This window comes from Anopheles ziemanni, chromosome 2 (assembly GCF_943734765.1).
Source record: "Anopheles ziemanni chromosome 2, idAnoZiCoDA_A2_x.2, whole genome shotgun sequence".
NCBI lineage: Eukaryota > Metazoa > Arthropoda > Insecta > Diptera > Culicidae > Anopheles > Anopheles ziemanni.
Genome location: NC_080705.1, coordinates 58,596,340 through 58,617,010, shown reverse-complemented (window position 1 = coordinate 58,617,010; position 20,671 = coordinate 58,596,340). Strand labels below are relative to the sequence as shown.

The window sequence follows — 20,671 nt, the reverse complement described above, 5'->3', positions numbered from 1 at the left end:
TGGTCAATTCGAGGGGCAATCCACCGGTGGTGATGCGGGATGCGGAGCAGGTGGTTATGTTGTGGAGTTAAATTAGTAGCTCACTGCTACTAGTTGAACCGCATGCTCCGAAATGAGGCCACCAACCCTGACCAGGGAGGAGGGACGCTACTGTCCCACCACATTGGTCTAGAGTTGGTTTTTGGTTTACGTTACGTAGGTCCGGTTAATTAATTGGAGGAGCACTTGGGTGCGTCATCAGTAGGGGGCGTTCGTGTTCCATATTTCGCGGCGGAACCCCAGGAGATATTAAAAAAGCGGGGTGGTTGGAGCCGGAACAAACGTCGCGAGAGATGGACCCCTTTGCCAGGCAGGAGGTTGACAAAATCTTGTCACGTCCGTGCTTAAAATGATTGGCTGCTAAATGGTTCCTGCATGACGGGGCGGAACTGAGGAAGCGAAAAGGAAACCGCCGTTAGTGAATAGGAAAGTGACCATTAGCTTTCCCGTCGCCGCGGCAGTCGGCTTCTCGGATTGGGAAGCGACCGTTTCGGACCAAAATGGTGCTGCAAAGTGAAAAGTGAAATCTGACTATCAACTGCATCGGCTAACGTTGTTGGCGCAAAAGTTGAATAACCTGAACACAACTCGGGATGCGTTCGGTGGACAGTTTGGGACCTTCTGTTACACTTTGTTTAATGTTTGTCACGTGGTTCTCATGCTTGGTATAGTTGTATTTATGTTTTTAATGTTTGCTGTTTCTATATTGAATGCCTTTTTTGTTTTGTGTTTTGTTGTGTTTAGTATTTTCCATTAGCAATCTTTTATTTTACTTCGCCTTTAATGATAGTTTATTTTTATTTGCACTATTGTTTGTAAATGTTATTTTGCAGCAACCATGTGCTAGTTTAAAAACTTTGACATTTATTTTGTTGATTCTATCAGACGTTGGTTATACGATGGTTATGAAACTAGGAAGGGAGTGTCTTTATCATAATATTGATAATATAAAAATTACTACAATTGTTCTCTATATTCTAACATTAGAAGGTTCTGAGCCCTTATGACACCCGTCATCTACCAACAAATAAATTAAAACCACTTGAAAACTGCTCTCCAACAATAGTTTTTAATGCTACAAATAACCTGAAAGGACAACATAGCTTTAACATTTACTGCTGTGAACTTATTTGTAGTAAATTTGTTAATATACTAGTCAAATGGTGAATGAAGCTCTAATATTTCCTGAAATATTGTTGCTTATCTGGAAGTGCAACCAGTACTTTGTGAGTCGTTTCCTCTATCTAATACTAGGCGATTACATGAAATCAAAATCGAAATTATGTTTTCCCTCGTAAAGTGTTTTGATGCTGTACGAGAGGTGTTTGTGCTTCTCGCGGCACATGTTTTCGGAACAATAATGTAGAATTTGGAGTGACAGTCTCTACATGGTACTTACCAAAATGTTCACGCTATTTATTTAAAACTCCCCCTCGTTTCGGAACCATCGCTCGAGTCTACGGCGGTTTAAGATCTGTTTACACTGCATGTTTTCCCCTCCTGATTGGCACCATTTTTTCTATCTTTAGTGCACTTTGGAGCGCGTTCTTGGGATCGACGGAAAACTGTATGGAAAGCCTGTGGCCGTGGGAGAGAGGATGTGGGAAAAGTGAACGCCAGGAGCCAGAGTGCGACCCTGATTTACAATCGGTCGCTCGTTGTCGTTGCGATCTAATTTTAGAGAGCTTAGAGCAAACCGGCAACGCTAGCATTTTTCTTCCTTAGAACTGAAACGCAATGGGCTCTCTTCTCTCCTATTCTTTCCTTGCGCAAATGAAAGGAAAACATGCGGCGGCCAGGACGGGATTTACGGTCGTCAGCATTGGTAATGGCCTTCCGGGAAAGCTATGTTGCGGGCGTCTGTGCGTTTTTTGCTGTTGTGAACTGCTTGGGACCCCGTGCCGTTTTCATTTCTTGGACCAATTTTCTTCTCGGTTCTTGCCCGTTGCGGAACGGTGGTGGAAGCGTTGGGGTTGGGGTTCGGATGGCATGGTGACAATGGAAAACTGTGGTTGTGCTGCTTCGCCGGTGCAGTGTACAATGCAAATGCGGAGGCCGCACAATCTTCATCTTGCCGAAAATGGGGTTTCTCCGGCTCTCGCAATCTTAATCTGGCTATTTCTTAAAGCTCCAGCGTTCCTTTACCGTGCAGACAAGGGAGCGGATAAGTTGTGGGGAGGCTCATTTCATTGTGACACATTCTTGTTCGCACGACGAGCGACGGATGGCGCTTCGGCGTGGAGATAATCTGTTTGTGAGAAACGGAAAAGAAGGCTACTAGCGGTGTGTTGTGTTGCGGATTGTTGCATAAGAAAGTAACAAATTACTCGTCGTAAAAGCTTCATTTAATAAAACGCCAGTCCCTCGGTGCGTTGTTGTTATTTTGTTGAAGCTTCCTTCTTTTCGTGACGCAAACTTCTAATGGAGGACGTAAGAATGGAAAACCTTCCTACAACAAGAAGGTAGTAAGGCACGGTTTTCTACCGAATTTTTCCCTGCATGGCTCGTTCTACTAAATGACCGCGTCACGTGTTTTCATTTCCCTTGCATGTGTCAAATCGCGCGACCGGCTCTCCGGTTTTGGCTCCGTTAGGTACAATGTTTGAGGACACATGTTCGTCCCGCGATCTTTCCATTTTCCGTCCGGCAACGGTACGGTAAAGCCTGTCACGTCTGACGGGGGGAGTTATGTTGTGACGATATTTTAACAAGCTTGTCAACAAGCCTTGCGGAGCTGCATTGGCCGTACCAGAAGAAAACGGGCGGAATCGCTTGATACAACTGTCCGGCACCGGAAAATGTTGATGCTTGTATCCTGCCCTTCGTTTCTTGTGCGACATAACGAGGAGGAGGCTGGGTGAAAATGGGTAGATTGATTCGTTGGCAGTTCGTGAGAAAATGTGCCGTAATCGTTGCACAGTGGTTCCGCCGGCAAGAGATCGTTTAGCTTTGTCACAAAGATTTGGATTATATCTGATGAAAATAAGTGGTTGCTTGATTTTTCAGGGATCGAAACCCATGTACATCTAATTTTTTGTCGAAATTGAAAGGATTTCATTTTATCCTTGATGTAAAATAGATCTGAGCCTCATATTTAATAATTTATAATAGCATAGCATGTTCATAGCAGCCATGTTTTGTTTCGTTATCTATCATGACTTAAACGCAGATAATATAATATTTTTATTTTCTTTTATTTGATAAAATGAGCTTATCCAAATGACACAGATAGGTCGCTATTTTTCATGAAACTTGCGTTACTTGCTTCGAACAGTAATGAAATTGGTGTGGAAGAATCGATTGCCCGGCTTCCTTCGAAACACATTGGATACCAATTCGTAATTTTGAATTAAGTTCTTTTAACTCTCTTCAAAGACATTCCTTCCGACGTTGCTAAAACTGTCCTATGGAAACCAACCAGCTTTGTGAGATGAATAATTTATTAAGATACCCATAATTTGCCCAACTGCCGTTGGGGAAGCTTTTTCCAGCGCTTTTTTTCTTATATGCATATAAATTCAACCTTTCACTGCGCTTCGTTCACCGGCAGATGGAATGGTTGGATTATCGGATTATATGCGATTTGAATTTTCTTTTCAGTCTGTTTGTCGGAGGTGACGATGGGGCTTGACTTTGGCGACGTTGTTTATCCAACGCCCAAGGGCGCGCAAGGCTGCTAGTCTGTGGGGTTTTTGATATTGATTTCTGCATCAAATATTTGTCTGCGGGCGGTTCTCGAGGTAGAAAACAGCATAACTTAGGTGGAAATCTATTTCCTCTCTCATTTAGGGATGCTGGGGTTTCCTCGTTAACGATCTGGTTACAGAATCCGTCCACTATATATGGAACGGTTCGGTAGTGTGGGATATATTTTCGCAGCGGTATATAGCGATTTTCCAAGTTCAGATCGTTCAGGACGGTTCCTCATATATGAGGAAACATTTTCTCGCACAGACACAGACTCCGAAGCATGCAAAGATTGCCGGAACGATTTACACGGAGCGGTTTAAACGCCTGCCGCTTCGTGTTCGGTCGGTGTCGTACATAGTTTTAATGGTTCCGTCAGGAGAAGACCGTAGGTACGAAGGCGCGCTGAAACTTACTTCGCTTTTCGACTTTTCCCTGGCTCCTGTAAGAGAGTGTCGGATCATATTTCACAGCAGCTGCCGAGTGATGCTTTGCTTGGGATCCCGTTAGAAAAATAAAAAGCCTCCCATTGTGGGCGTCGTGAGATTTTTCCGGGCGAGAACCCTCTCTTGGCGGGTGTGGATTTTCCTAACGGTTAATAAATAAAAGTGATACCAAAAGGAGGGATCCACTTTCTTTCGATCAGATTTCGATGCTGGGATAGATTCGAGATTTGGTGGCGTGTTTGGAGAAATGTCACCCAAGGAAAACCCGACGCTTGGAAGAAAATGGGAAAAGGGCCACCATCATCGTACGAACGGAAGTGGAATTGATTTTACTTCGTTGCCATCCGAGATGATATTTTTAGCAACGATTGTGCGTTTATTAATAGTGTGGAAGTGGATCAGCTGGATGGTGATGAAGGTGGTTCGGTTAGGTATATGGCGTCTCCCAGTATTGTGCGTAGGAAGCACACAAAAGAGTTTCGTAGACGTGTAAGAAAGTGCACTTGCTTTGGTGTGCCGGTAAATTAAATCACGGCTAGGTCGGAATGCCCTCCATTCGTATTTTATTTCCACCCATTAGGGCAAGCTTTTTCGATGATTGCGAGGCACATCTTGGCCATGGTTGGGCAGAAGTCGAGCTTGCCACACTGCTACTGAAGATACAATACTAAAAATCATCGGAACAATCGCACTGTCGTTTTCTTTTATTGTGATGGAAAACGTGGAAAGCAAGTCGGATGCTAAGGGCCTGTCGAAGTGAAGTGTGCCGGAGGTTGATTGGAAACGCTATATAGGTTTATTGCACTTACAGTTTTCACCATGGGTTTCACTTTTGCTGGATGTTGTCATTTGGAAACAGCAAGATTGCGGAATGTTTTACGATGCTGATGAATATGTTAAGGGACCAACACCAATATCCTATGCTGTTTCACTTTTGATTTAACAAAGAATGTTATATTTTCGATTCAACACTATCACTGGTTACGTATTGCTTAAATCAAATGTTGTTTTTTTGTAGTATGTATGTAGTATGTATGGGGGGTCCGCGACAGCCGAGCGGTAGCGCCGGTTAGAAAATCGGCCCATGAGCGCCGGGGCTCACCACCTCGACGGCGTGGGTTCGAATCCCAACCGAGACCGGACCCTCCCCTGTACGAGAGGACTGACTATCCACGTACAACAGGGAAACAAGTCTCGTAAGCCCTTAACGGGCAGGCATGACCAACAAGGTCGTTACGCCAAGAAGAAGAAGATGTAGTATGTAACACTGACGTGAATTGGCCAATTAACTTAACTTTAAACGAAATAACTTTATCAATTTTCACAGTGGTTACTTTCGTTTTGTTATGCTAATCGCCATTTTAATCCCAATTAAACAGTCGTATTCACTAAATTTACAACATATTAAATCCACTCACGTGCAGTTCCGAAGAGCTTTAGATTTCTATGTATTGAATTTTAGTAATTCCTTTCAAATTGTTTGCAACCTTATCCCACGTATGTTCTAAACAAAATTGTTTAATAAGTATATTTCTAAAAAAAACCGGTGTGAAATTATTTGTTTCAAAGTTATATGTGTTGGTATAAAGCCATCGTTAAACATATTTTTACAAAAGTAACAGAATCACGAAGTTCTATGAAAAATGGCAAAAGTACCCAATGAAAACTAAACTAACCTTACTTCTACAATTGGAGCCAAGATTGCAAACTAACTTGATGAAAATGTAAGCACAACTCCATGACGACTGATTGCATTTTCACCGCATCGATGCACCGTTTGGAGTTTGTCGTTTGAAGCTACTTGATTACAAGCGGAAAATTTCCGTCTAGCTTGCGGTACCGAAAGTGCCTGGCGTGTACGATGACGTTGGTTGGTTGGGTAGGAAAATATGCGTGACAAATTTTCCGAGGCAGGCAAAAATGCCATGAAACATGGATAAATATGTGATTAACAAGAAGCATCCGTGATAACCTTTTGGAGGGAAAAAGAGTTTCTGTTAAAAGGGGGAAATGAAAAATTTCCCCAATATTTGCGCATAATGTATATGTAAACAAATTAATTTATTTTATATTCGTTACATGGGTTGCAATAATTTTAGTAAGTATTACTCTTTATACGATGCTACCGGAATGTCCTTAAAACTGGGGCCAAAATGGTCCCTCTTGAAAGTACCTCAGTGTTACATTTGACGTCAGGAAGTCGTTCGCTTAAGGCTTATGTTTTTGTTTGCTTCCAGCGTTTTACGAGTTTGAATGGTATGCATTTTCGCTGCTGAGGTTCCCGGGTCGCTGCTTGCTTTTACTTTCTGCCTGGCTCTTATCGTTTGTTCCACCATGGGTGTTGTAAACAGTAATCCGGTGTGTTGCTGCAGCACCGATAAGAGTAGGGTACGTATGGGTACGTAATGAGGCCGCCGGTTGATGCTGCCGACGATGATAATACTGTAATTGATTACCACCAATAAACCGACAGCTTGGAGTTGGGTTTGCCCAGCGAACAGAGCAACTAAGCGCTTGCTTTTACCCGTTTGTCCCTTCCGATGGGACGAACCCTAAACGGTTGTCTCAAGGCAAATGGTCTTTGTGGAGCCATCGCTCGTAAAGTACATGCGCAATGTTTTGATGGGAAATCACTGCATCATGTGCACTTTTCCAGGGAGTGACTGGGAAAATCAGTCAGCGATCGTTCGTCAAGTGAAAGAATCTGTTTATTTTACTCTCTTCAAACACGATTGCGCTCTAAGCATGATGTACTTGAACATATTTGCCCTTGACGAATGGTAGAGTTTGCATTCTTGCGCTTCAAAAAGCTGGTTCGATCTTGGCGAACAGAGACCATTCTGGCACGTTCCGCTGTGTATAAGGCGTTTGTTTTTCAATCTGTATGGCCACATGCATCTTTGGGTGAGAAGAACCTACCCGTTGTTGCTATGTCTCTCACCTTTCGCATCGATACCATGGGCAAATGCCCTTGCACGACTTGCGGTTTCTGTGGTTACCTTCAGGGCGCCGAAAGGTAAGCCTAAACCTCAACCCTCAAGTAAGCAACAGCTAGTGACTGCACTCGGCGTTGCACACGTTGTTCCACGCTACTTCGGCTTCAGCTGCTCGTTACGTGACGTTTTCTTCGCTTCCACCACAAAATGCACCGGTGAAACGAACCTCACCTCGTGATCGGAGACTTTTAAAGGCATTGCTGGTGTTAGGCTCTGGTATGCATTTGGCAATCGTTGCAGCAGCCTCATTTCGTGCCACCATTGCACCGTGTTGTTGCCGCAATTGTAGCGGATTTTGGGCAATCGCTTATACGCGGACAGATGCATCACAACGCATGCTCTTGTTCGTAGATTGCAAGATTAATTTGTTCCTGCTGTTCATGTTTTTGAAGAAGGCAGGAGTTCTCTTATGCAACGAGGAAACTCGTGTGAGGAAAGGGCTATGGTGTTGTTTTTCGGGTTTTTCTTGTCGCTTTTCGTTGAAAGACCCGTATATATCAACCTCGTCAAATTTGGATGAGCGTTGTATCGATTTCACACACAATTTTTTTATAGCTTTTGACAAGAGCTATTGAAGAGCCATCAACTGAGCTTCAGAGCTCGATAATCTGTTGAAAGTTGGCTTAGTTAATTAATCCCTTTTGTTTTTTTTTTTGTTGGTTTTACAACACTTTAATCTCGTCTAGAGTTTCGACTTTCCATGGCATTCCATTCAGCAGTGAAAGGAGTCACTCGGATGAAGTATTGCATATCTGCTTCGGTGCGCTTTTTTATCCTGGAAGCAAAGATGAAAGCGGTTTTACAACCCATCCGGTCTGTGGATAGACCCTCTCATTTAATAGGATGACATCGCGTTATCGAACGCGATGAAGTTGTTTCGATAATTTATGGTGGACTAGTTTGGAGGATATAAAACTACGATCTGAATATCTAAAGACGAGGTGGCAGTGAAGCCCTCCCTCATGCTATCTATCGTTCGAGCGAAACAACCTGTCGGGAAGTGCAAAATGTTTTCACGCTTCACCGGATAACACGCTTCATTAAATTGCAAACATTTCGAGTGCCGTGCGTGTCGATTCGTTTTGCTGATTTATTTCCCACTCGCTCTCTGAAGGTGTCTGAAAGCTGGTCGTTGGCGTCTTGCTTGCTAGCATTTTGTGATGTGTGGGAGACCACCCAAGGATTGGACGAAAATACACCTGACTGTCGCCGAGAAATAATTATGACCAAATTCGTTCGAATGTTCACGTTTTGACGTTTGATCGAAGGGAAAATATGGCCGATTTTAATTGACATTCATTTCAGTCCACCCCCAGGCTGAGTTCCACCGTTCTTCGCGGAGTTCGGGAGCTCCCGGAGCGTTCGCCAGCTTATGGTATGTTTGAAAATAGCTCCACAGCCTCCGAGCGAGGCGTGAACGCAACGTTCGTAACCCTCGACGCTAACCCGCCGGGACCGAATTGAAGTGCGTCGTGGTCAATTAAGCACGGTAATTTGTAGGTAGTTCTCGTCTCGCATTGGGGACTGGGTTGTGCGTGAAGCTTACGCCTGGAGCCGATGGCGAAACGAATCGCGGGCGACTTAATCGAATCGTAGACGCATCGGTGGACGGGTTGCATTGGGAATGGAAATTAAACGTGCTGACGATGGAGATGATCCTCGTCTGACGGGGTCGGCTTCTGCCAACTTCTATGACAGTACCGTGGCCTGCCTGCCTTGGTTAATGTTTCTTTGTCACGGTCAATTAACTTCGTCTTCGGCTAGTTCAGCGAGTTGGTGGTAGCCAGAAATTTTAAATCTGGTTCGAAGGTAAGCCATGTTGGCAAATGATTGCAATGCATAATGAATAATAATAAATAGATTAAAAAAACACATTGCCTCCGGAATTCTTAATTAACTATCAGTTAAGGACGGTAACAGCGTACTGCCATCTTCTTTCTGAAGCATGATCGCTTCAACTTGGTTCAACCTGTGTTACATGATGGAGTCATTAATCATCCTCCATTCCGCGGACTTTCGTCAACCGTCGATTGCATTCATTGGCTGATTCCCAACAATTATTGTTTTATTTCCGCCAGCAAATTATGTTCCAGTAAACATAGGCTTTATCTAGATCTTTCCTACCATCACTGCCGGAGCAGATACGAAAGACGGTTAATAGTGTACATCGTCTCAATGGAAGTTATTGTAGACGTACAACAACAATGGTTATATTTCATCCGATCTCTCAAAGCTCTAACGGGGAGAGCCCATCACACAACCCCAATCTCTTATCCAATGTTTGTGAAGGGAGTTGTCGACGGGGAATCACGAGGCTCATGAAGATGCTTCCCTTAACTGGGGCTTGAATAGATAGTGAAGGGCGTGCCCAGAAATATTCTCACGTTCTACCGTAATCGTACCGATTACCGCGCATGTTGCCTGCCGGTAGGTACTGTGCAGGTCGTGTGCCAGCATATGTTATGTCGTGCCGGAAGCAGTGTTTTGTCTGCTACAATTGGCACGATAATTTGAGCTGCCTTGACTCCGGCACCATCCTGTCTGTAGGGGGTTTCTATGCTTGTTTTTTGTTTGAAAGTGATCTGCTTTGAAAATACTACTCATAACAGTCTAGGCTACGTTCAGTTGTCGGTTTGGTTTTTGTTTAAACTAACTGTAGGTGCTGAAATTCCAATAAAAGTTCTTGACAGGGCATTTATTCTGCCACATTGCCGTTCCGTTGTTTGTCCTGGTGCATTATATCTTACCTATGGAAAGCCTCTTATATTTGAATAAAAGAACTTCCGGTACGAAAGAAAACTTAGGCGTCTTCGTCCCTATTCCAGACAACCATTTTGTTGACTTGGGGAAGAGATTTATTTTCAACCGGTTTCGGTTGAATCTACATAAACTTTTCTCCCTCGACCGCGTGACACTCGATGTCCCAGGCGCCTTTCGAAGGTGGAAGTTTCTTCGCCCCATAAAACCGGTAAAAGTTAAGAGAATCGACCGTAATGTCAAAACGAACGCTACTGGCTGGCTACGGTGAGTGAATACAAGCCAAAGGCACCATTCAAACTGTGCTCAGGGGCAAGTTGACTTTTCACCGAGGTGTCCAGCCGTTCCTAGGTTCACCTTCTTTCATTTTTGTGTCACAAGAAAACGCTTCCCGGGGAGACTTTTTTTCTAACGTACACATGACACTGTGGCACAAGGAAAACACCCGGAATCGCTTCTCTAAAGTCGGCCGTCGGATCTGATAGCACATTCCTGCCATTGGATGCTGCCGAATGTGCCCGTAGGCGTCATCTGCGTCGCAGAAGGTTTCTCCACATCCCAACCCTAGAGTGCGCCAACAAGTCGGCAATAGAGGTATGCGGCCCCCTCCTCAAACGTCGGCCAGGTGAATGGCCAGAAGATGCCAAAGTAATTGTGCATGACGCTCATGATGGTGATCTGGGTAATGGTGGCATCTTTCTTTATTTTTTCTTGCTCTCTGGTGCTTTCTTCTATGTATACTACGAAGATTGAACTTTGTGTTCGTTCGCTCACTCACAAGCGGTGATACGAGCGTAGATGTGTTTACGCCGATTGAGTAGGATGCTTGAGGAAAAATCGATATCCGCATAGGTCGTCGCTATCCCTAACTCAAGGGTTCTCGGCTGTCTAAAGCACGGTACGTATACCGTAAGATCCGTTAATAAGATTCCATATGATTGTTCGCCAGTTTTTGGATAGCGGGCAGCTGCCATCCAGTACTTGCCAGTCTCATTATCTCAGGCTTGTAGACTTGATGAACGGAATTGGTGTGTTTTATTGTGTTGCCTATGTGTGTGTGTGTTGTCAGGGTTCACAAGGGTTTGTGTGGAAAAAAGCGGGAGTGTCATCATGGCATTGAAGTTTGCAAAAATCTGAGGAAGAATACACGTAGAGTGCTCTTTGCCTCTGCCCATGCCTTGTGTAACCGTCACCTCGTCGTTACATTGGTCGGAAAAGTTTCGGTACGAGCGGACGGTCTGCTGCAGGTTTTCTGTTTTCAATGGCGATGCAACCGATCCAATGTTCAGTTGAATGAAGTTTCCGCAACTTCCGCAAGCTCTGGATCTCCTTGCCTCCCTTCCACGGGTACTAGGGCTAGGGTTCGTCGGTAGTATTTGCTCATGAAAAATTCAATCTTTCGTCTCCTCTTTGTGTCTATTGTATATGCGAAGGTATGTGCTAGTTGGTTGTCTGTGGAGGTCGGTAAGGAATCTGGCAGACGGGTTTGCGGGTTAGTATGGTCATGTACATTACCTAGCAGCCACCATACGGCTCTCCGATTGTTGCCCATCAAGCAGCGTGTACCGGGTTCTAATAGAGATAGTCATTATTTTTAGATGGAAAACCGGCGGCCAGCATTCCAGAAGGGCACTTTGGGCTTGTGGAAACCCTCAGGTGTAATGGCGAAACCGGGCAGCCGACCAAGATCGATTTAGAATTGCGTTTCTTGCGGTTTATTTTGCTTCGCAATGACCGATGGTTCAATCAAATTGTGCACATTTTGGGGTTATCTGTTTGCTCCAATCCAATCAAATTGCGTGCACTGGCCAATTTGATCCTTCCGATGCGTCCACCGGTCCTTCCGATGCGTCGTACAGAAGCCAACTCCTGGCGCACTGATGGTATGTAATATCACTCACGCTTACCTCTCGGGACACGCAACGACAAACTAGATGGAAGTGGGTAAACAGTGACAACCGAGTTGGCAAACCGAGGCTCCATGCTATCCCAAGCAGGGCTATTTGATACTCGCAACATACTTCAGCGACTACCATCTGGCTCTCCCGTTGGAAACATGCGAATCGTTGGCACTAGTGCTTCCAACTTCTCAATCCTTTGCCTTTCGACCAGTCCCTCCGTTGCTCTTGTCGCCAATGTAGGTCAATAATGTATAGCTCATGAATACGGCGCTACTGGATGATAAGTTGGAAATTGAAATGCATATTGATGAAGCATTTCTCCAGCGCACAAAGCAAAGGTCGTACGTGCGCGATGATATTGCTACTGATACCCCCCTTTGTACGGTCTTCGGTGTTCCGGACTTTTGGCCCATTAGCACGAGGATGGCTGGAAAATGTTGGCCATCGTTGCCGGGAGAAATTGAAAATTTACCCACATCAGCAACAGATAAGTCAACAGGTTTTTAATAGCTCTAAAATCGAAAGAGATGGATGGATTGATACAGCGGTTCAGTTTTGATTTTCGGTACTTGTTGGATATTTCGAAAAACATGCTCGTAGGGCTCAACAATACATTGTCGAAAGCAAATTATTTAGAGAATAAATGTTCTGAAAGTCTCGTAGTTCTACAGAAATAACATGCTTACGCAAACTGTGGTTGCACAGAATGGCTTTGTAATGAAGGTTTGATCATTAGTGGACAGCTTGACGGACACTGGCTAGTTGTGCGGAATTAAGCTGATTATTTCGCTAATCCACCTCGAACAAGGAGTGAGTGCAAGTCCCAGTAACTGGATTGAATCCTCCGACAATCCACGCCTTCGTTGGTCACGCGTTTGGCCTTGGGTACCGTTGGAAATGCATTGCTCTCGATGCAGCCTAACCTTGCAACCGGTTTAGGAGAAGTCATACACGACTGAGGAAAGAAAAAATAAAGAAGTTGATATACCGGTCACTCCCATTACGTCGCTCACTTCTCCTCCTTGTCCCTACGCCTAAGCTCCCCAATCTACCAGTTCACCAAGCCAGGTAAAGCCAGCACGTGGCTCCGAAGGCACTAGAAAGCTGGTCCCGGTGGATAAAAAATAGGCACGCTCAGCTCAGTCCCGAGCTCGGGATGGCTTTTGCCACACTACCATTCGCACAGATGTACCGGCAGTGTTTTTAGCATTTTTGCAATGTTATCTGGGACGCATTCGGAACCCGGGTGTACACGGTAGCACCAGACAAAGGTTGGCTGGGGGACATTTTTCCTACCAAAAGCAGGTCTCTGGGACATCTGAGATACACCCGTCCCCGCGGGTACATTCCAATTGGAAAATGTATATCTGCGAGCATCAGTCAACGTCAACTGGCTGTGTGTGATGCAGTGGTAAGCCACATAAAACCGGTGTGAGTTGGTTGTTTTGTGCTATTTGCAAGCGAATTAGAAAAAAAACCCATCATCTGGTGAGATCTCTCTGATAAGAAGCGTACGAGGGTTTCGATTGTATAGACATCTCCCACAGTCACCGGTATCACATTTCCATTGGGTGACATTGAAATGCGTTGCAGGCGTTTTCGCGTTTAAACCCCAACCCGACTGTTTGATTCAAGCTCTTATTTTCCACGTGAAGCAGACTACAAAATTGGAGAACACCACGAAGCACGCAATTTAATTTCATACCGATCACTCGCTCTCCAGCCTCACCTTTATATACCTGATTCCGTTTACTGATCCATAGGTCCGATCCTCGACCGCAAAAGGCAAAAGAAGTTCCTATGGTGGACATAAGACGCCATGTCGATGGCGGATATTTAATTACGATGATTACGAGCCCATAGGCTGCGGACTTGTGATGTACCTTTCGATTGTTCCCGCCCGTTAGTCGTGCCGGTGAACGCCTCCGGCCGCCGTCTCGGACAGTTGCTTCCTGGAGAGCGACCTTGCCTTGGCTACTTTACTGTGTGTTGGCCAGCTTCCAGTTCGATTCGCCCTTCAGCAGCACTCCGTCTCGGATGGGATCTACGGTCAAGCATTACTTTGGATTGTACCCATTAGCAAGGCTTCACTTTTCCTCGGTAATGTGATTAGCGAGTGGATGTGCCTAAGCCGAAAACGAGATAATTAGGTGTCGAAAGGCACTCAGTGCTCTGTGTATCCATCGAAACGCGCTTCGATCGTTGTGGCCCTGCGTTCCAATCAATGTTTACGCCATTGCTAAGTACCATGTAGGGTAAATGCGCACAGAATTCCCTTTTCGTGAGTGGAGTATTTGCACTTGACACTTTTTTTTACCTCAAGATTTCATTTAACGGAAAAGATTTATTCGATTAGAATTGCGTAACGTAAACTTCGCCGCGTCGGGTGCGTTTAATCATGCGAACCATTTCGTGAGTTTCCTTTATGTGCGATTAAGATTAGCTTTTCCTCATATTTCTGTCTTTCATAGATCCCCGGAATGATGATTCACTGTCGGTGGTGAGTTCCGCTGCTAAGTTGCACCACTTTACACGCCATCCCTTGTATGGTGTGGCAGGAACTTCCCAATAACCGTCTGCACACGACTCTGCGGTACGGAAAAGGAAGGCTTAACTTCAGGCGGAATAAATTGAATCTTTCGTTTTCTTTCTTTGGTCAGTCAGATGTTTTGTTCATCATTTTGTAATACCGCCGGGTGGGGCTTTTTTTTTGCTGTTCTTCTCTGAAAATTTAATCCCCTGTTTGCATACAAATAAACGAGTTTATTAAAATGAACGCATTATCGATCGCAATCAAAACGCTGCAAACTGCCGTTTCCGCCGATGGTGGTCAGACTGATTAGTTGCACGCTCCTCCACTAGTGTGGGTAGTGGTGGCAACATTTATATTAACAGTTTCGATGGGATGCGCCATCCGAGGTGGCACTGTACAAAACGCAAATTAATCAACGGATTGGATTATGTTAAAAGGCCAGTTTTCGATCGGTGTCTGTGGCCATTCGGAAGACATTGTTGTCAAACTGAAAAATTAGGGAACAAATCAGTTATGTTTTTTGCTATTATATTTCAATACCAGCAAATGTCACCAGCATTATATAATTTATACTTCTTTTCAATGCAAACTGTTAGATATATAAGTTTGAACTTCAGCTTGGGACATCAGCTTGTTTTATTACTCAGCGGATTAAGACGAAGATGTAGGTGAGATTGCATTGGGACCGGTTATAACTGTTAATGTGTGTTCGTTTTGTTCTCAACTAATCCGTTGATTGAAAATAAAATGTGCAAATAGGTTGCACACGTTACTCCCTTGCCCTGTCTGATGGTGAGCCGCCAATGGAACCGTCTTTACTGTCTTCGCAAGATGAGACGTCGATATGGTCAGGTTCCTGCGAATCGAAAAGTGGGTGAAAGGGAACATTAACGCTGGAATGAAATTATACGAGAAAGTAGCAGTTGATGCTGAAGGGCAATAAAAAGGTTCGTGGCCAAACCGAACAAAAATGAGCACAACATTAAAACGCAAATGCAATATAAAACATATGCTTGGCTGTGATACTGCGGGTTCCATCCTAATCACGAGAAGGAAAGAAAATTATTTTGATCAAAATATATAAAGGAGCGGTTAGAAAGACGCCAAAAAGTGTTGAAGAAGAAAAGCTCATTTCTTAATTTCCTTCATGCTTGGCATACGGTTTTTCCCTTTCAATGTGTTGCGTTTTCTTCCCCCGGCCCTCTCAGGTATGCTTTTTATTCGCTTTGTTCTCGTTCCGGGTGGTTTCTTGTGCGTTTTGATGCGCTGGAGGTTACGGTCAAGAAGAATTTTCACCAATTTTCAATCGCCGGCTCGGTGTTATGTCTACCACCTGAGAAAAAGAGCTCGCGGGCTTCGTTACGGTCGAAGGTGTTGCCGGTCACGTCTTGGAGGAAATTTCGAAAAAGTGGGTTCCTTCCCCATTAACCTGTGACCTTCTTCGGGCCTTTGTTTTTATGCTTTCATCCATGTTTTCCCTTTGACGACATAGCTTAGAGTACACGTATTGTGGGGTCTGCGAGTGCTACATATAAGATTTCTCAAATGTACGAATATATTTAACATGCTTACTGTCAAGCGTTTTTAGAACGCTTTTTTTAGTACAACCATTTTTGGTAAAATTTGTTTATAAAACAAATGTTTAGACTTGTTTTTCAACCAACAACAAATGTCCGTAATACCATAATAATAAAAAAATAATTAAGCTTTCCTAATGCTAATTTTTACAACAACTACAGCCTACCACTATATTACTGGAATGCTGTATGAGTCCCTTGGCATGTTTCGAATTGCCTGTCATCCACTATGTGGGTCATTGGCAGTTAAAGTCTCAATAGAAATATCAAAATGATTCATTTGGTTCTTATAAAGAAAATCACTCATGAGTATTTTAAGCAAACATTTGATATCTTCAAATAGCTGTTGCTTGAAACCCTAAACCGATAGGTCCGCACGTTGGATTTATTCGTGCAAAATTGGTAGGTAAAAGCTAGTTATTATATAGTTTAATTGGCTTGGAAAGGGTCTCATAAAATTACCTTTAAAATTCATAACCTTAAATGTTTACCATCCTACGTACAACTCCTCATAGCAAGCACTAACTTGCAAATAGTTTTCACCCAATAATGGGCAACACACGCGGGGGGTAAAAAACCGATTTAAAAACGGGTTATGTTTCATGCTTCACCGCGCATGAAACTAAACACAAGTTTCCACCTCACCGTGAGGGGGGCCCGATGCTGAACGCGATGATTGACGATCAGCTGTGGAAGCCGTCAAGAGGGGACAAAATGTGAATTTGCAAAACCTAAAAAGAAAAGGGAGCGGTACAGTGTGGGTCTTTTTATGAGTTTAAATAAAGGGAAACATTGTTCAAAAGCAAAACAAAATAATAAATATGTGAAAAGAAAACTTGGAATAAAAAAAGAGAAGTGTAAAAAGGGTTGTTTGATTGGCGCGATGGAAACCCACCGATTGAACATAATAACCTAAATGATACACAAAAGTATCGGATCGAAATAGTGTGAAGGAAAATAACATCTATTTTCTTTGCTTCATCCGAATCGAAGAAGAAAAGCGTATGAATCAAACGAGAATGCACAGTATGCGGGATTTGACGCGCTTATTGATGTGTGAAAATAGGCAGGAAAACCTCTCCGGAATAGACCGAAGAGCGAAGGGCGTTTTCTTTGACGGACAGCAGGGCAGTTACCGTCGGTGTTGTTGTTTTCGGCGATCTATTGGTTGGTTTGGTGTACGAAATTCGATATCGGGCAGTTATGATTTGTTTTGATTGATTTTATTCTGTTTGTTTTTATTGCATTTTGCACGAAGGTGATGTTTCGTTTTTCTCCTATCTGATTGGTGTTTACGTTTTTTAACTAATCTACTCTGTTTGGTGTTTCTCATTACAGACTATTCCGGCTCGCGACTGCAAGCTGCCAAGAAACTGTCCAAAAGATGTAAACAATAGGCCACGCATGGTCGACGCAAATCTACCAGCCATGCTGGTAACCGGTGACACAATGGATCATAAATTGAGCTTCCAGTGAGAAGAAAAGCAACTCTGACGAACAGCCGGTGGAGGCTGCGGTACAAGACAAGACACGCTGCGATAAAAGTTGCTAACATCAAACCCGCACATACCCACCCGCCCAAACCACCCCCAGCCCGGTGGGAAGGCGCAAGAAAAAACCGCGGGGAAACGTTATCTCTCGACTAGATAGTGTGTGCTTCTTCCTCATTTATTTTGTTGTTGTTGTTTGCGTGCCGGGTAAGTGCTTCACAAGAGGCGGGAACCGACGACGCACCAAAACGGAACCGAACGGCGGCCACCACAACGCAGACGACTGAGGTGTAGTGATTTATTCCAACCAAGGTGAGTGTGAGTCTGTAAGAACTTTTATTACAACGGGGGTCTAATAAAAACTGCCGGCCACTTTCGTCGTTCTGTCGAGATGACGAACGCTTGTAATACAATGTAATCCTGTCGCTTCATGACAGGTTGTCGTGATTAACGGGATGGAAGAAGTGGTTGGTGTTACCTGGCGATGAACTTGTTGATAGACTAAAGTATTTTTTCTGCTTCTCTCGAATGGTTTGATGATTTATTCATTATTTTATTGAGCGTAATCTGGTGTCAAAGAGAACTGGTGTCAGAGTTTAAAATTGTACTTCTCTAACAAGGAGTGTGATGTAACTTTTCCTACCAAAATTAAATGCAAGGAATACATAGTCCTTGCAACAATTCATGCGCGAAAATACAACCCGAACCGGTGGGATAATTGACCTTTACCCTTCCAATTAGCTCGTTCCCTCATGGGCAATCCCCCTTGTCCTACAGTGGGTGTCCGGTATACCTTCAGCCGATTGCGCCACAAAATCTGCCCGGTAAGCGGATTTACTATTACGGTAGTGGGGGCTTACCTTTGCCGACAAAATTGTTCTGCCCTGGTGGTGGCAAAGTGCAGTTGAAGGCATCCAATGGCACATGTCTCCGGTTGCTAGAACTGTTCCGCGAACGGATGGAGCTATGGTTTTCATCTCTTTCCGACCAAAGGGTGGTTTTTCGCGGTGGTAACGTAACTGGAGCAGGTTGTTCTATCGGATACCAATCGTGTCCGCGTGAAAGGCCGCTCTACCCGGTTGTGGTCATTTTTACCAGGGAGAACAAAGTATGACTGAGGGTGGCATGGTGGAGTAGTGCCTCTTGGTGGGCTTTGGTGTATTGGGTTTCCGAAAACAAAAACATAGGAAAAACAAAGTCGTCGGAGAAAGCAACCACCGGGACAATGTAGCCTTCGTTGTTCGTTGGACAATGGGCAGTCATGTGTCACCAATGTCATCGGTTAAATTTCTTTCATTTTCTCTTTTAAGGTTGGGTTGAAGGTTGGAAGTCCTAAAACATGAATTTACAATGATGCGTTTCCGAAGGCTGGCGAATCAAGTATCACCCTGCTTTTAAGGGATATTTTATTCCTACAAATTACAAACCACAAAGCAGAGTTTTCCACCGCAGTCGACCTCGACACTCTCTAGTCGTCGTCGTAGAAGGCGGAATTGTAGATGTACTTGTCGCAGGCCTCGTTCGGTGCGACCTCGGTGGTAACGACAAACCCGTCGCTATCGACGCAGAACAGCTTCCCGTTCTGATCCTGCGAGTACTCGTAGTTCCCGTTGCCGCCACAGGCCAGAGTGAACGGGATTCCGGCCTCCCGGTAGACGACGGTATCCCGGGCACAATCTGTGATCGGGGCGATAGGCCGTGAAAATCTCAGCGCACCCTTTTTGAGTTCGCCTACTACTTACAGCAGTTCACCGACGAAAGCATGCTGGAGCGAATCTGAAACGAACCGATCTTCTTGCCGTCACGCCACGTGCAGTAGACGCTGAAAGTGAGACAGGGAGGGGGGGAAACCGACCGATGGAAATGGAATTCGGGGCAAAAGCGATAAGTCACGGAAGTCTGACTTACACTCCGTTTTCCACCTTGTACCGCCCGTAGGCACCATCGTAGTCGCACGGGATCTCGTTGAAGGTAACGCCGACGGTGCCGTGCGTGTTGAACTTCTTGAGGATCATCTTCTGCGCATAGGAGGCACTCTCGCACTGGCGCAGGTACGTTTCGCCGTCCACGGTGCTGTTATCTGTGGGAGCGTACCGGTTGAAAAATGATTTCCAAGCCGTACGGGCTATCACCATTGACTTACAGCACGGTAGCAGCGTGAACAGACTCTCGTGGACCACGGTCGTACCCAGCTTGACGTTTCCGGTTAACTCATCCGCACACCAGCAAAGTCCGGAGTCACACTGCAACTCCTCGTAGTTCCCATTCTGCGCACAGTGTAGCGTCACATCGAACCGGCCTTCCTTCTCGAGCTTATGTCGACGTCTGCTGCAGGCTTGAGAGCGATGAAAGTTGTACACGTCAGGCAAACGACTCAGGTGGTTGACTCATTAATGCTATGAGTTGTCAAAAACCCTACCACAGGTCATCTTTTCCGTGTTCCGGTACCAATCCCACCCGAAGATGCGCTTCCCGTCCTCACTGTAGCAAAAGCAGCGACCGGATAGGCGATCCCCTCGGCACTGCTTGGCGGCGTACGTTCCATCCGGGTTGCACTTGGGGACCCACCCAACCAGACTCGTGTCCAGATGCATCGTGTGCAGGCAGGTGGCTACAGGAAAAAACCCCCGATACTGATTTGTGCAATTACCTTAATTTTGGGATCCCGTCGACTTACATCGGTCGTATAGACACTTCCGTTCGACGCACTTCAAACCGGGCGCACATCGTCGATCGGGAATGTTCTCGTTGCACACGGCCAGATACTTTCGTCCGCCCCGACACCCGGGGCAGCACCCGTTCAGAGACCCACCGGATATGAGGATCTCACCCTTGGCACAGTCCTCCTGCCGGAGGGATGAAACGCAACCGAATGAGGTGTCGCAAGCCGGAGGATCCACAGCGCCGTATACTACAGTTAAAACAGACAAAATCCAACTCAATTTTAGAGTGTCCATTGCGTTGGGGAAGTTGTTGTAGACTAATTTGTTCCCGGTGGAAGTTTTTCGGAACGGCCCATGCATCAAACTGTGCGGTTATCGGGGGAGTTTAATTTTTATTTTGTTTTCCAATTGCTTTTCCATGTCATACGGTATCAGTTTGTAGTTTGCTATGATAAGAGGTTTTCGGAAGTTTGGTAACCGAATCGAATGAAGAACTCTGGCTCCCCGGCAGAAGTATTATTGGTTTCAAAAGCGTACCTAGTATCGTAAAAGTTTCCAAACTTTATTTTTCTCCTCGGTTGT

The 20,671-nt window shown here is 44.9% G+C and overlaps 1 protein-coding gene across 1 annotated transcript; it reads right to left on the bottom strand.

Moving 5' to 3' along the window:
• Nucleotides 1-18,894: 18,894 nt before the first annotated feature.
• LOC131293963 (uncharacterized) lies at nucleotides 18,895-20,383 on the bottom strand. Its single transcript, XM_058322012.1, has 6 exons — nucleotides 20,104-20,383; nucleotides 19,846-20,037; nucleotides 19,570-19,761; nucleotides 19,335-19,506; nucleotides 19,169-19,248; nucleotides 18,895-19,103 (listed from the first exon to the last, which is right to left on the bottom strand). Exons 1-6 carry the CDS (start codon nucleotides 20,381-20,383, stop codon nucleotides 18,895-18,897), a joined length of 1,125 nt encoding a protein of 374 aa, XP_058177995.1.
• Nucleotides 20,384-20,671: the final 288 nt, after the last annotated feature.

Bases quoted from the DNA above. Each gene is read 5' to 3' on its own strand.
- LOC131293963 (XM_058322012.1), bottom strand. From the start codon at position 20,383: ATGGACACTCTAAAATTGAGTTGGATTTTGTCTGTTTTAACTGTAGTA. The intron at 20,038-20,103 runs GTAAGTCGACGG...TTTTTCCTGTAG, and splicing joins GAAGTGTCTATACGACCGAT to CCACCTGCCTGCACACGATG. The intron at 19,104-19,168 runs GTAAGTAGTAGG...CCCCGATCACAG, and splicing joins GCTTTCGTCGGTGAACTGCT to ATTGTGCCCGGGATACCGTC.